This window comes from Palaemon carinicauda, chromosome 15 (assembly GCF_036898095.1).
Source record: "Palaemon carinicauda isolate YSFRI2023 chromosome 15, ASM3689809v2, whole genome shotgun sequence".
NCBI lineage: Eukaryota > Metazoa > Arthropoda > Malacostraca > Decapoda > Palaemonidae > Palaemon > Palaemon carinicauda.
This window is the reverse complement of record NC_090739.1, coordinates 44,704,807-44,720,206: the sequence shown is the minus strand read 5'-3', so window position 1 is coordinate 44,720,206 and position 15,400 is coordinate 44,704,807. Positions and strand designations below refer to the sequence as shown.

The window sequence follows — 15,400 nt, the reverse complement described above, 5'->3', positions numbered from 1 at the left end:
CCCCTGCGTGTCCACCTGTGGGGGGATGCCTTCAGCGTTGCGTCCGCAGGTGGCAGCAACACGGGGCCGATGCTTGGACGGTCTCAGTGATCGGCCAAGACTATCGCGTCCCGTTCACAACATCTCAACCTCCCCTGACAGCGAATCCAGTGTCATTGAGCTCCTATGCCACGGGATCGGCAAAGGGGCTGGCCCTAAAGGCCGAAGTCGAGAACCATGCTCGAGAAGGGTGCTCTCCAGGAGGTCGTGGACGGCTCCCCAGGCTTCTTCAGTCGACTCTTTCTTGTAGAGAAGGCTACTGGAGGCTGGAGACCCGTCATCGATCTCTCAGCTCTGAACAGGTTTGTCAAGCAAACCCGGTTCAGCATGGAGACAGCAAACACGGTCAGACTTGCGGTGAGACCACAAGACTTCATGTGCACACTGGATCTAAAGGACGCATACTTCCAGATCCCAATCCATCCGTCTTCCAGGAAGTACCTGAGATTTTGCCTAGACAACAAGATCTACCAGTTCAAGGTGCTGTGTTTCGGTCTCTCCACAGCTCCTCAGGTGTTCACCAGAGTGTTCACCCTGATTTCATCTTGGGCGCACAGGAACGGCATTCGTCTCCTTCGTTATCTGGACGATTGGCTGATCCTAGCAGACTCTGAGTCGACCCTTCTTCGGCACCGAGACAGGCTTCTGGATCTTTGCCAGGATCTGGGGATCGTGGTAAACCTCGAGAAGTCCTCTCTGCAGCCGTCCCAACGACTGGTTTATCTAGGCATGCTAATAGACACCAATCTCCACAAAGCCTTTCCATCAGACGACCGGATAGCAAGACTGAGGAGGGTGGCGGAACCCTTCCTCAGGCGAAAAGAACTCCCCGCCCAATCGTGGTTGCGTCTCTTAGGTCACCTATCCTCCCTGGCCCGTCTGGTTCCAAACAGCCGCCTCAGGATGAGATCCCTTCAATGGCGGCTCAAGTCCCGGTGGAATCAAGGATCCGATTCCCCGGACATTCTGATCCCAATGGGGTCTCTGGAACAGACGGACTTGCGGTGGTGGCTGTTCGACAAGAACCTGCGGAAGGGAGTGAGTCTTCTTGTCCTCCCCCCGGAATTGACTCTGTTTTCGGACGCGTCAAAACAAGGGTGGGGGCCGCACGTTCTGAACCAGAGGGCCTCAGGCCTTTGGTCAGAATCAGAAAAGTGCCTACACATCAACCTGCTAGAATTGAAGGCCGTCTTTCTGGCTCTTCAGCAGATCCAACGGTCCCTGGCGGGTCACTCTGTGGTGGTGATGAGCGACAACACCACGGTAGTGGCTTATATCAACAAGCAGGGAGGCACTTTTTTGCAACAGCTATCCCATCTTGCAGTACAGACTCTGAGGTGGACCGAAACCCACTCGATAACACTATCAGCTCGCTTCATTCCTGGCTAGAGGAATGTGCTCGCCGACAGTCTGAGCAGGGCTTCGCAGATAGTGAGTACCGAGTGGTCTTTGGATCCTCAGATAGCCAACAAAGTCCTGACTTTGTGGGGTTCCCCGACTGTGGACTTGTTTGCGACAGCCTTGAACTTCAAGCTGCCCCTGTACTGCTCCCCAGTCCCGGACCCCAAGGCACTCTGGCAAGATGCTTTCCAGCAACGGTGGGACAACATCGACGTGTACGCCTTCCCACCGTTCTGTATGATGAGAAGGGTGCTCAACAGGACCAGACTATCGGTCAACTGTTCGATGACTCTGGTAGCTTCGCTATGGCATCACGCGGAATGGTTTCCGGACCTTCTGCAGCTCATGAAGGAACTCCCGAGGGAGCTTCCTCCACGACACGAGCTTCTCAGACAACCCCACTCCGGCGTCCCTCACAGGGCCGTAGCCTCGCTTCGGCTTCACGCCTGGAGACTATCCAGCGTCTCCTCGCGGAGAGAGGCTTTTCGCAACAGGTTGCGGAGAGAATGTCTCGGCACCTGCGAAGGTCCTCTGAGGGAGTCTACCAAGCAAAGTGGAGTGTCTTTTGTGGTTGGTGTCGTGGAAGGGGTATCTCTCCACTCTATGCCACTATTCCAGCAATAGCGGACTTCCTCGTGTATCTGCGGGAAGAAATGCGCCTTTCTGTCTCGGCAGTGAAAGGCTATCGCTCAGCCTTAAGCTTGGCCTTCAGATTGAAGGGTGTGGATATTTCTTCATTGCTAGAACTCTTTATTCATACGTAGCTATGAGCTTACCTGCCCCCAGTCGGAAGTGAGACCCCCTCCTTGGAACGTGGTTCGAGTCCTCAGGTCTCTTAAGAGACCTCCCTTCGAACCATTACGCCAGGCCTCCAATCGCCACCTGTCTTGGAAGACGGCTTTCCTACTCGCCTCTGCTTCGGCCAAGTGGGTTAGTGAACTTCATGGTCTCTCGTACGACATCGCCCATTCAAGGGGATGGGGGGAGGTAACGTTCAGTTTCGTCCCTGAGTTTGTTGCCAAGACTCAGAATCCTGGAGTGCCGGATCCTCGGTTCGACACTTTAAGGATCGCGAGTCTCCGTTCTGTAACAAGCGACCCAGACCAGCTGCTACTATGTCCAGTGAGGTGTCTGAGGCACTACTTGAAGAGAACGGCTGCAGTCCGTCCTCATGTGCGAGCTTTGTTTGTAAGCACAGGCAGGACTAAGAGCTTGGATTCGAAGGGTTATCCACCATGCCCTGAATCCTGACCCTCCTCCGTCACGTCGCCCTCGGGCCCACGATGTCAGGGGTATTGCTACATCCCTGGCCTTCAAGAGAAACTTCTCTGTGACGCAGGTACTTCAAGCTGGGGTCTGGAAGCGTCAAACGACCTTCACAGCCCACTACCTGCAAGACGTGACCCACAGGAGCCTCGATACGTTTTCTATCGGCCCTGTGGTGGCTGCACAACAGCTGGTCTAACCTCAGGCTCCTTTTTGGACAAGTAGCAGTAGGTTGAGGGCGTTGTTACCCGGTCTTAGTCTGCGTGAATGAAAGTGTATGTCTGACCCTTACTTCTTTCTTCATTCTCCCCTCTCTTGGGGAAGCAGCATCCTGGTCCTCGCATAGCTGACCTCAACCTCTGCAGGTAACCCATGCTTCTTTGTGCTCCTAGTATTAAGCTTAATACTGTTGCGTCTCCCATACCCTGACGAGGTGGTATTGGGAACGTCCTATCCTAGAATTCCCATCTGAAGGTCTCAAGGTCAACTTCATAGGACGAGTTACACACTCCTCCTCACACTGCTTATGTAGGCCACTCGTTCCTAGCGATGCTAGGAACTTGAGGTACAGGGGCTCCCTCTCTCTAGTGCTGCTCACTGAGGGATCGAGCCCCCGGGCAAGCCGAAGTCAGTAAGGCTGGGGACTTTCCACCCTTCCTAAGGGGTAAGTCACCCTACGTAAATAGCGTGGTTTGTATTTCGGTTACGGAACAAATGACAAATTCGAAGATAATTTGTATTTTTCCTAACCATACAACCTTAGCTATTTACACATATGTGCCCGCCATCCCTGACCCCCAAGTCAAGTCCTACCTGTAAGTGAAGTGGAGCAAGTCACCAGTGTGTGGAGGGGGGGTAATTAACCCTTGTTAAAACTATTGGCTCGTCATTTCAGCTGCGCTAAAAGGTAAACTCCATGTAAATAGCTAAGGTTTGTATGGTTAGGAAAAATACAAATTATCTTCGAATTTGTCATATTTGTAAGTAATTTGTATTTTTCCTAGTATACAAACCTGGAGCTATTTAAACAAATTGGTCCGCCACCCTGTCCCCCGAGAAGTCCTGCAATAAAGCAAAGCGGTTACTCAGCCGAGAGGTGTGAGTGAGCGGGATAGCCAGTTTATCCCACCCCCACCCGCTAACTAGCGGATGGGGTAGTTATCCCTCACTAAAATTATCATGGCTCGTCTTTCAGCTACGCCGGAAGTATACCCCTATAAATAGCTCCAAGTTTGTATACTAGGAAAAAGACAAATTACTTACAAATTTGTTATTTTTAATTTTCATTTGGAACTTTTAATCTGGTCAGCAACCATTTGAACATACTTTTGCATAAAAGGAATAGTAAGTTCTTTGCATTCCGTATAATGATTATCTTTATCCCAAAACTGCCCTAGTCATGAGACAAAGATAATGAGGATAATGATCACCCAAAAATAACTCCCCTGAGCAATCTACACAGTGATTACTGTACTAACAAATTAAGAAGACGTTCCTTATACAGTAAACTTTAATAACCTAAATAACACCTATAAGTGCTTCACAATCTGGAGGGAGGTAACATGGTGTCGATTTACCAAGAGCAAGTCAAAGGTTGAAAGACAAAAGCAGGTATGGCATACTGATGCCCTTTTTAGAGTGCTAAATTGCCACAATTCTGTACTGGAGGCCTAAGGCTGTTGAAAGGAAAGAAAAAAGGAAATGATTAGTTTTGGGGGTAAATGCCAAGCTTTGAGAAGGAACCAAAATAAACATCAGGTGAGTATAGAGATAACAAATGTTCTTAATAAAATGCCATTCTTTTTGCAAGAGAAAAAATATCCTAATATGTAAATAATGAAGAAGCCTACAGTTTCCAAGAGTTGCTTGTAGTTAAATCAGTTCCTACATTCAGCTAATACTTAATACATTAATATTGCTGTTGTTTAGTCCATTTATTCAAGTGTTGTAATAAAAGGGAAATTTTTTTCCTGGTTATGGGTATTGTTGATTTATAAGCAATGAAGGTCAACTTTTCTGTTTTAGGTTATATCCGGTGACTGGAAGGGATACACCGGAAAGTCAATCACAGATGTTGTTAACATTGGCATTGGTGGTTCTGACCTTGGACCTTTGATGGTGACAGAAGCTTTGAAACCTTACGCAGTGGGACCAAATGTACACTTTATATCTAATATTGATGGTACACATCTTGCTAAAACTCTTAAGGTAAGTTTTGTGTATATTACTTCAAATTTTGATGAACATCATAATCAGTTAAAATTATTTTTTCTCCATCTCTGCAGCATTTTTTGCTCTTTCCTATCAACTGTCTTATTAAGATTTGTTTTATTCATATACTTGAACTTTACTTTTTCCCATACCATGCATACATCACTTAATAATAATGTTCTTACAGATATTTGTACATGTAGTGCCTTACTTAACCATATTTTTGCTCTTAAAGCTGTCCCCTATAATATATACTAAGGAGTTCATGTATTTTATTTCATAAACGTTATCACATGTCTCTTGGAAATTTATTTATGCAACATGCAATCTTTTATCTAAGAATTTTAATATAGAATAGGTTAATTGATTAACTTGTTAATATTACACACAGTATACCTTTTTCTTTCTGTCTCCCTTACCTCATGGACACCAATATTGTTATTATTGCTGTAATATTATTGTTATTTATGGGGTTCAAGTGCTGTGTGCAAAACGGACTCAGTGTGTATAGGGAAGACCCACAAGTCCATCCTCACATTGACTGCCTGTATACCGACGTCATAACAAACCCTCAACCAGCATTCGTCATTTATCGGCTGTATTACATGAACAAGTCTACTCATATAATTTTGTAATTAAGATGTTCAGAATTAAATATGTACCTTATTTCAGATTTTTTTTTGTCTTTTAGTTACAGTACTTAATTGATTCATATAAAGCATCGGCAGTTTGAGTAATTGTGTTTATTCATTTGTTTGGTTGGGCAATGGCGTGATCGTTATTTTTAGCTTTCATGCACGTCTTTCTATTTAGGTTTTGGTTGTAGTCATTTTCCCCTCCAAGAATTTAATTTGATCCATTATCCCAATTAATTCATAAATTAGATTCAGTTTATGCTTTGACCGACTTGGGCTTTTTGTCCCTTATTTCATAACTACTAAAACTTTCGAAGGTTAGGCATGAGTTAATTGCCGTCGTCATTCTAGTAACTACTTTCAGCCATCATCATTCTTGTAACTCTACTTTCATTAATCAGATGAGTTCTATTATTACAGTTAGTTATGAAAAAATGAAGGAAAGTTAACTGTGTGGCATCTCAAACTATGGTTAGGCTAGCCTAACCTCATTGGAGATTATCTAGCGGTTTACATTGTTGAATATTATTAAACTTATTAGTAACAGCATTTATTATATTGGCATAATGTTAGTTGAATCCAGAACTGAGTGGTCTCTGATTGTTGCTTTTTAGTTCTAACCTTGGTGAAGTTAGGCTAGAGGCAGGATTCGTCTGGTTATTCAGCTGTATTACAGCTGTTTTATAATCTAGGTAACTATGTAGTTTTTCTTTAAAATGATAACCTGTCAATTAGACATATTCTCACATACATGAATATATTTGAATACGAAATATTGTGGAGAGGGGTTGTATTTGCCCCCCTCCAATTTGGTATATGACATGATGTAAAAGGGGCTGGTTGGTCAGGCACCCCTTCTTACAGATAGTTCTCCTTCCCTATTCGTCTGATATGGGTATTGGAGAAAGGGACTAGAAGTATGCTGCCATTATAGATGGTTAATTAAATCTCTTCCTTTGTTCCTACACAGATACAGTACAAATCATCATCCTTTAATAGGAGATTAATTCAAGCATAGCTGAACCTCTTCAGTTAAGACTTATAATGTAGTGTTGGCAGTAGCCGGTAATTACAGGCCTGTGCCGATACACTGAACAGTCACTTTGATTCCAGCCGCTGTCTCTTCAAACTTGGTATTTAAAATTTTTCTTTCTCTTTTCAGAATGCTTACTTTTAGGAGGAGGAAGGAGGTGGATCCTCATACTTTGTGCCCTTCATGCAGGTGGAATGTGAGTCACTTGGATTCCCTCTGTGAGGAATGTAGGGAGTTGTTAACCTTCCCTATGGTAGGTTGTTTCTCGCTTCTCAAAACAGGTTAGCCTGGAAGTGCGGTGTGCCACGGTCTGCTTCTGAAGAGTTGAGTGAAGGCAGCGGTGGATTCGTGGAGGAATGCTTCTCATGACTACCTCCAAGGGCTTCGGCCCTTTATAGAGAACAATAATGGTCCTGCATGTTTTGGATTAAAGTAGGGCCCAGCGCCTTTTCTAAGACCCTGTTCCTCAGTGACCATGACCTCTTTTTCTTCGACGATCACAGCCAGAGCCAGGTCCTTCTGGAAGAGGTGGGAAGAGGAGAGGGAGAAGGAGACACTGATATTCCCATTACCTCTCTCCCTCTGCCAAGAATAGGGGATTGTTCTGTTTTGCCACTGGGCAACGTGGCAGAGAGAGGATCGAGTTTTGTACGGTGAGTGTCCTTCGGGACGGTTGCTTGCTTCCCTTTCTGGACCACCGCCCCCATCTCTATTTTCAATTGAGCTCTTGTCGGGTCTTCCAACCTCTCCAAAAACTTAAGCTTTCCAGGCAGAGGTGGAAGCAATCTTGGAGAAGAACCCAGTCGAAGTCATTCTAGACACATGTCTGGGATTTTATAATCTCCTTTTTCTGTTGGAGAAGGCGACTGGGGGCTAGAGACTAGTTATTGACCTTTCTATGCTAAACAAGTTTGTGTGCCAAATGAAGTCCAGGAGGGAAACAGTGCAGTCTGTGCTGTCTTCTATCAGAGAGGGAGACTGCATGCATTTGGTAGATCTGAAGGATGTGTATTTTAAAGTGCCTTTTCATCAGACCTCTTGAAAGTACCTCCGCTAATCCCTCTATGGTATGAAGTACCAGTTCAAGACTCTGTACTTCAGACTGTGTACAGCTCCCAAGTGTTTATCTAAGTGTTCACCACACTAGCCTCTTGAGCCCACTCACGAGGGATACGTCTCCTGATGTATCTTGATGAGTAGTTGACCCTGGTCTCTTTGGAGGGGCATTTGCTTCAGGATCAGGATCATCTTCATGTATTTTGCCACAATCTGGGAATTGTGGTAAACTGGGAGAAGTTGAATCTTATTCCTAAGCAGAGGTTGAAGTACTTGGGCATGCTGATAAATTTGGCAGCAGTTTGTGTCTCCCCCATAGATAATTGCATCAGCAAGGGCTGGGAGGTTGTATAACTCTTTCTGTCAAAGGCAGTCGTTCCAGCTTGGCAGTGGCAAAGTCTTCTTCGACATCTTAGCTCATTGGAGAGGTTTGTTCTTCATGGGCGATTCCACCTGGTGGCTTGATGAGAACAACCACTCCAAGAGTCTCACTCTATTTATCACCTCCAGATATGCATCAAAGGAGAGATGAGGCACACATCTAAACAACCGGGTTGTGTCAGGAGTGTAGTCCTAGGAAGACACATTAACGTCCTTGAGATGTGTGTGGCCTTCCTAGGCCTGCATGCAATACAAGACTGTTTGAGAAGCCATTCTGTAGTGCTGATGAGTGACAACACAAGTGTAGAGGGTTACGTCAATAAGCAGGGAGGTTCCATATTGTAACCAATGTGCGAGTTTATGAACCAGATGCCCACCTGGGCAGCATTTCACGCTGTTGAGTGGTCAGAGAGGTATATTCCAGGCAAGAGGAATGTACTAGTAGACATAGACAGCTATGTGGCAGGTCATAGGGGCAGAGTGGCCCCTACATTCTCTCATGGTAGAAGGGCTCCTTTCCCTATGGGACTCTCCAGGGATCGTCTTGTTTGCCATATGACGAACAGGAAACTCCCTATCTTTTATTCCCCCGTCCTGGACCCACGGGCAGTGTTTGAAGACGCCTTGTAACACCCCTGGGATCACGTAGATTCTTATGCCTTTTCCTGGTTCAGCCTGATTTATTCAGTGATTAGCAAGGTGTTGCTTACACCATGTAGTAGGTTGGCCAGGGCACCAGCCACTTGTTGAGATACTACCGCTAAAAAGTTATTGGGTCCTTTGACTGCAGTACTACATTAGATTCCTCTCTATGGTTACTGCTCATTTTCCTTTACCTGCACATACACTGAATAGATAGGTTTATTCTTTCCACATTCTCCTCTTTCCTCATACACCTGATAATGAGATTACCAAACAATTCTTCTTCACTAAAGGAGTTAACTACTGTGCTGTGATTGTTCAGTGGCAACTTTCCTCTTGGTAAGGGTAGAAGAAACTCTTCAGCTATGGTAAGTAGCTCTTATAGGAGGTCACATCAAAATCAAACAATTGTTTTCTGGTCTTGTTTAGTGCCATGGCCTTTGTACCATGGTCTACCACTGTCTAGAGGTAGAGTTCTCTTGATTGAGAGTACACTTAAGTGCCATAGCCTTTGTACCATGGTCTACCACTGTCTAGAGGTAGAGTTCTCCTGATTGAGGGTACACTGGGGCACTCAATCTTATTTCTCTTCCTCTTGTATTTTTTAAAATTTCTATAATTTATATATGTAAGGTCTATTTTAATGTTGTTACTGTTCTTAAAATATTTTATTTTAATTGTTTGTTACTTCTCTTGTAGTTTGTTTATTTTCTTGTTTCCTTTCTTCACTGGGCTATTTTTCCATGTTGGAGCCCTTGGGCTTATAGCATTGTGCTTTTCCATCTAGGGTTGTAGCTTAGCTAGTACATACATATACCAAGGCACTTCCCCCAATTTTGGGGGGTAGCCGACATCAAACAAATGAAACAAAAAAGGGGACCTCTCCTCTCTACGTTCCTCCCAGCCTGACAAGGGACTCAACCGAGTTCGGTTGGTACTGCTAGGGTGCCACAGCCCACCCTCCCCCGTTATCCACCACATATGAAGCTTCATAACGCTGAGTCCCCTACTGCTGCTACCTCCGCGGTCATCCAAGGCACCGGAGGAAGCAGCAGGGCTTACTGGAACTGCGTCACAATCGCTCGTCATTCATTCCTATTTCTAGCACGCTCGCTTGCCTCTCTCACATCTATCCTCCTATCACCCAGAGCTTCCTTCACTCCATCCATCCACCCAAACCTTGGCCTTACTCTTGTACTTCTCCCATCAACTCTTGCATTCATCACCTTCTTTAGCAGACAGCCATTTTCCATTCTCTCAACAAGGCCAAACCACCTCAACACATTCATATTCACTCTAGCTGCTAACTCCTTTCTTATGCCCGTTCTCACCCTCACTACTTCGTTCCTAACCCTATCTACTCGAGATACACCAGCCATACTCCTTAGACACTTAATCTCGAACACATTCAATTTCTGTCTCTCTGTCACGTTCATTCCCCACAACTCCGATCCATACATCACAGTTGGTACAATCATTTTCTCATACAGAACTTTCTTTACATTCATGCCCAACCCTCTATTTTTTACTACTCCCTTAACTGCCCCCAACACTTTGCATCCTTCATTCACTCTCTGACGTACATCTGCTTCCACTCCACAATTTGCTGCAACAACAGACCCCAAGTACTTAAACTGATCCACCTCCTCGACTCTCAATTCAACATGACATTCAACCTCGCACCACCTTCCCTTCTCGTACATCTCACAACCTTACTCTTACCCACATTAACTCTCAACTTCCTTCTCTCACACACCTTTCCAAATTCTGTCACTAATAGGCCAAGCTTTTTTTCCGCGTCTGCAACCAGTACAGTATCATCCGCAAACAACAACTGATTTACCTCCCATTCATGGTCATTCTCGTCTACCAGTTTTAATCCTTGTCCAAGCACTCGTGCATTCACCTCTCTCACCACTCCATCAACATACAAGTTAAACAACCACGGCGACATCACACATCCCTGTCTCAGCCCCACTCTCACCGGAAACCAATCGGTCACTTCATTTCCTATCCTAACACATGCTTTACTACCTTTGTAGAAACTTTTCACTGCTTGCAACAACCTTCCACCAACTCCATATAACCTCATCACATTCCACATTGCTTCCCTATCAACTCTATCATACGCTTTCTCCAGATCCATAAACGCAACATACACCTCCTTACCTTTTGCTAAATATTTCTCGCATATCTGCCCAACTGTAAATCTCTGATTCACACAACCCCTACCTCTTCTAAAACCACCCTGTACTTCTAAGACTGCATTCTCTGTTTTATCCTTAATCCTATTAATCAGTACTCTACCATACACTTTTCCAACTACACTCAACAAACTAATACCCCTTGAATTACAACACTAATGTACATCTCCCTTACCCTTATATAGTGGTACAATACACACACAAACCCAATCTACAGGTACCATTGACAACACAAAACACATTAAACAATCTCGCCTACCATTCAAGTACAGTCACACCCTGTTCCTTCAACATCTCAGCTCTCACACCATCCTTACCCGATGCTTTTCCTACTCTCGTTTCATCTAGTGCTCTCCTCACTTCCTCTATTGTAATCTCTCTCTCATTCTCATCTCCCATCACCAGCACCTCAACACTTGCAACAGCAATTATATCGTCCTCCCTATTATCCTCAACATTCAGTAAACTTTCAAAATACTCCGCCCACCTTTTCCTTGCCTCCTCTCCTTTTAACAACCTTCCATTTCCATCTTTCACTGTCTCTTCAATTCTTGAACCAGCCTTCCTTACTCTCTTCACTTCTTTCCAAAACTTCTTCTTATTCTCTTCATATGAATGACCCAATCCCTGACCCCACCTCAGGTCAGCTGCCTTCATTGCCTCACTTACCTTGCACTTTACTTCCACATTTTTCTCTCTATATTTTTCTTACTTCTCTACACCATTACTCTGCAGCCATTCTTCAAAAGCTCTCTTTTTCTCTTCCACTTTTACCTTCACTCCTTCATTCCACCATTCACTGCCCTTCCTCATGCTGCCTCCAAAAAACTTCTTGCCACACACATCACTTACAATCTCAACAAAATTTTCGTTTACTAACTTCCACTCTAAATTACCAGTTTCTCTTACTTTCACTTCGTCATATGCCATTTTCAACCTTTCTCGATATTTACTTTTTACCCCCGGTTTTATTAGCCCTTCAACCCTCACTAGCTCCCTTTTACATCCACCTATTCTATTCCCCCACTCTTTTGCTACAACTAATTTTCCTTCCACCAAAAAATGATCAGACATACCGTTAGCCATACCCCTAAACGCGTGCATGTCTTTCAATCTTCCAAACATTCTTTTAGTTATCAACACACAATCCATTAATGCCCCTTCTACCACTCTTCCATTTGCCACTCTTACCCATGTATACTTATTAGCTAGTAATAATAATAATTATGATGATAATTATGATAATCAGGCTAACCGTGTGGCTCCAAGATGGCCAGACACCGAGTGGTATCCTGATCTGTTTAATCTTCTAGTCGAGGTCTTGAGAGAACTTCCCACTTTGCCCACTCTTTTCTCAGCCACACTTGCAGAGGTACCACCAGTCCCTGGAGTCGATAGCTCTTCACAGGTGGAGACTTTCCAGCATCTCCTCTGTGAAAGGCTTTTCGCAAGCCACTGCACAAGAGAAGCGTGCATATCTCCGGAGGTCTTCAACAGATGTCTAAAAGGCTTTGTGGGCCATCTTCTGCATTTGATGTTGTGGAAGGGGTTTTTCTCCAATTGAAGCATCTTTAGCACAGATCGTGGATTTCCTCATCTTCCTTCATGGGTAGAAGCGCCTTTCAGTTGCAGCCATCAAAGGCTACCACTCAGCCTTGAGTATGTCCTTCCGACTGAAGAGCATAGACTCAGCTCGTAGTTGTCTGTGCTAATGAGGATCTAGGAGCATTTTTTCCCACTCCGGGACCTCAGGTCCCCACAGTGAAGTGTGACCCTAGTTCTCAGGACTCTTGTTTATTACTTCTCTTGTAGTTTATTTTCTTGTTTCCTTTCTTCACTGGGTTATTTTTCCGTGTTGGAGCCCTCGGGCTTATAGCATTGTGCTTTTCCTCACTGGGTTATTTTTCCGTGTTGGAGCCCTCGGGCTTATAGCATTGTGCTTTTCCATCAGGGTTGTAGCTTAGCAAGTGATAATAACTATGATGATAATGATGATGAAAATCAGGATATCCGTGGGGCTCTAAGATGGCCAGACACAGAGTGGTATCCGCTAGTTAGCAGGGGGTGATGGTGGTGGTGGTGGTAGTGTATTAGAGCCAACTCTTCTCATTGGCGCGGGCCTTTCCCTTGGTCGGCCCGTAGGTAACCTGCAAATTGTAAGGTAGTTTGATCATTTAAAAGGAAATTTTTGAAAAGTTTTTAGTAGTAGAGATAGTTGTGAACAGGGTAAGGGTGATGGTGGTAGTAAGAGAGGGCCATCATGTCCCGGATAGTGGTAGTTTGATAAGTGGGGTGTAAGGCCTTTGAATAGTAGGGAAAGGTTGCAGGCGGGGTTGTCCAACCCTTTAGTCCCTAGGGTCCCTGCGGAAAGTTTTTAGTTGTAAAGTAAGTTCAGAAAATACAGATGATGATGTGAATAGGGCCTTACGGTGAGGGAATGAGATGGTTAAATGAATATTCTGAGGTCGTTACCTCGGCAGAGGTTGTCTTGAAAGCAGTTGTTTGTGTGTCTCTATGTTCTCGGCAATTACTTTTCCCAGTGTGGCTGCGACCTGCCAGGCCTGTGGTGAGTTGGTGTCTACTTGTAGATCACCTCTCAGCTGAGTTGTTCCCCTACACTCTAGTAGGTAGTGCAGGAGGGCCTGTTGTGGTGTGACATCACAGTGATCACAGGGTCTTTGAATGTTATCCAGGATTTCCCAGTTAGCCTTGTATCCCAGTCTGATCCTGTGTATACAAACAGCCTGCTCTCTTGGGGTGTATAGCCAGCTACCCTGTTTATTCACACACCAGTGTGTCTGACTCTCTCTTTTGGCTCCACCAAGAACAGACGTTACCTCTCTCTGCCTCCCAACAGACTTGCCATTTTGATCAATTATCATATTCTTATTCTTTTCATTAGTGCGTGTTTCTTCTTCCTGCCGTCCGTCATGCGGACCTGTCCGGGACTAGAAGGACGCTTCTGTGGGGCCTTCATGTCCTCCGCCGAGACTGACCCCCATTCGTTGTGTCTGGCCTGTAAAGGACGGCGTTGTGACCAGGCTAACACATGCGATGAATGCCGGGAGTGGTCTTTCTCCCAGTGGGAGAAATTTGGGCACCGGCGCAAGAAGTTCAAGAGAGATTCTTCGCCTTCAGGGTCTTCCTTGAAGTTGAAGAAACCTGGATCCTCTTCCTTGATCCCCCGATCTCTAACTGAGGCTCCTGCTCGATCGGTCTCTTCTGAGGATCGGTCAAGTAGGAGTGTTGACTAGCTAACACCAGGCTAACTCCGGATTTCTAGGGACAAAACTGCATCCCCTAGAGAAGCAACTCCGCCCGTGCCTGGGGAGTCCTTTTCTCTTTCTGATTTTTTACAGGGTTGGTCGTCGCTGGGTCTTGCAGGCCCACCTTTCGAAGGATGTGTTGTGGGAACTTCTACAGCTGGGGGCCGAGAGGAGACCTTCTCCGGCTTCCTTAGAGGCAGAAGTTCTGTCTTCTGCGAGTGTGGTGGTCAGCGCTCTTGCTGTCTGCGAAGCTTATCTGTCACCCTCGCCTGGTCCTGCTGCACCCCCCAAAGCTTCTGTTCTCTCCCCTTTTGAGGATAGGGTTTAGCAAGGATCTAGGCCTGCTAGATGCTGCCATGCCTCCTCGTCTTCCAATCCTTTGCAGTGTCTCCCCTGCAAAGGATCGCTGTTGACGAGACCAGCGCGCTGCTCTCCATTGCCTGCATGTGATCTTCACGATCCTGCATGCTTATCAAGGTCTCACGAGTGATCCTCTTTCCCCAGCTCGTCAACACCTGGACGAACATAGCAGACCATCAGCGACCATTCCAGAGAGGCCTGCTCATCACCCTGACTCGCCAGTAGGAGATGGGCACCCGGTTGCTTTTCCTTCTGGGTTTAGGGAACCTCCAAAGAAGTATCCTCTGATCACTTCTGTGTCTCCTTCTCGCCCTTTCCGGTTTGATTTTGAGGGCATGCCTGTACCACTTTGCCAGGAGAAGAGACCAGCATCTCAATTTCAAATATCTCGACTGTGATCTCCTAGAGGCAATCTCCATCTGTAGGTCTCCCCAAGGATTCTCCAGACCTGTCGTCTGTGGGGAAACTGCCATCCTGGTTTGATACCTGGGTGAAGGCGGTAAGACAGACAGTCACGGGTACAGCTCCTCCAGCAAGTACAGCTCTACCATCAAAGGCGACATTATCTTCCACTCTCCAGATCATGTTGGAGAAGCCAATTTCCTACTATTTCTCTCTCCCTTTGGACCCGAGGCGGAGGCCAGCCACTTCCAGAGACCCAAACCCTCAGATGGTCATCTTCCATGAGGAGGGTGTGTGAAGCTGTGGGTTTTATTTTTTATAGAATACAGCAGGACTTATTCAAGTAACTCCAGTTCTGACGACGAAGCAGAAGACAAGAATGAGGAAAACTACTCCCCCACCCGGTAGCAATCTCCACACTCATACAAGCATGGGTTCCCAATCTCCAAGGGAGGTCTGACTCATGACAATATTCCGCCCATCTCCTATAGAGGTGGTACCCCC

The 15,400-nt window shown here is 45.7% G+C and overlaps 1 protein-coding gene across 1 annotated transcript in view; it reads left to right on the top strand.

The window, feature by feature from the left end:
• Nucleotides 1-15,400, top strand: part of LOC137654590 (glucose-6-phosphate isomerase-like) — a 68,314-nt gene that overhangs the window by 18,255 nt on the left and 34,659 nt on the right. Inside the window, exon 4 of the mRNA XM_068388357.1 lies at nt 4,732-4,914. Within this exon, the coding sequence (XP_068244458.1) occupies nt 4,732-4,914 (183 nt within the window). The remainder of the gene's footprint in view (nt 1-4,731; nt 4,915-15,400) is intronic.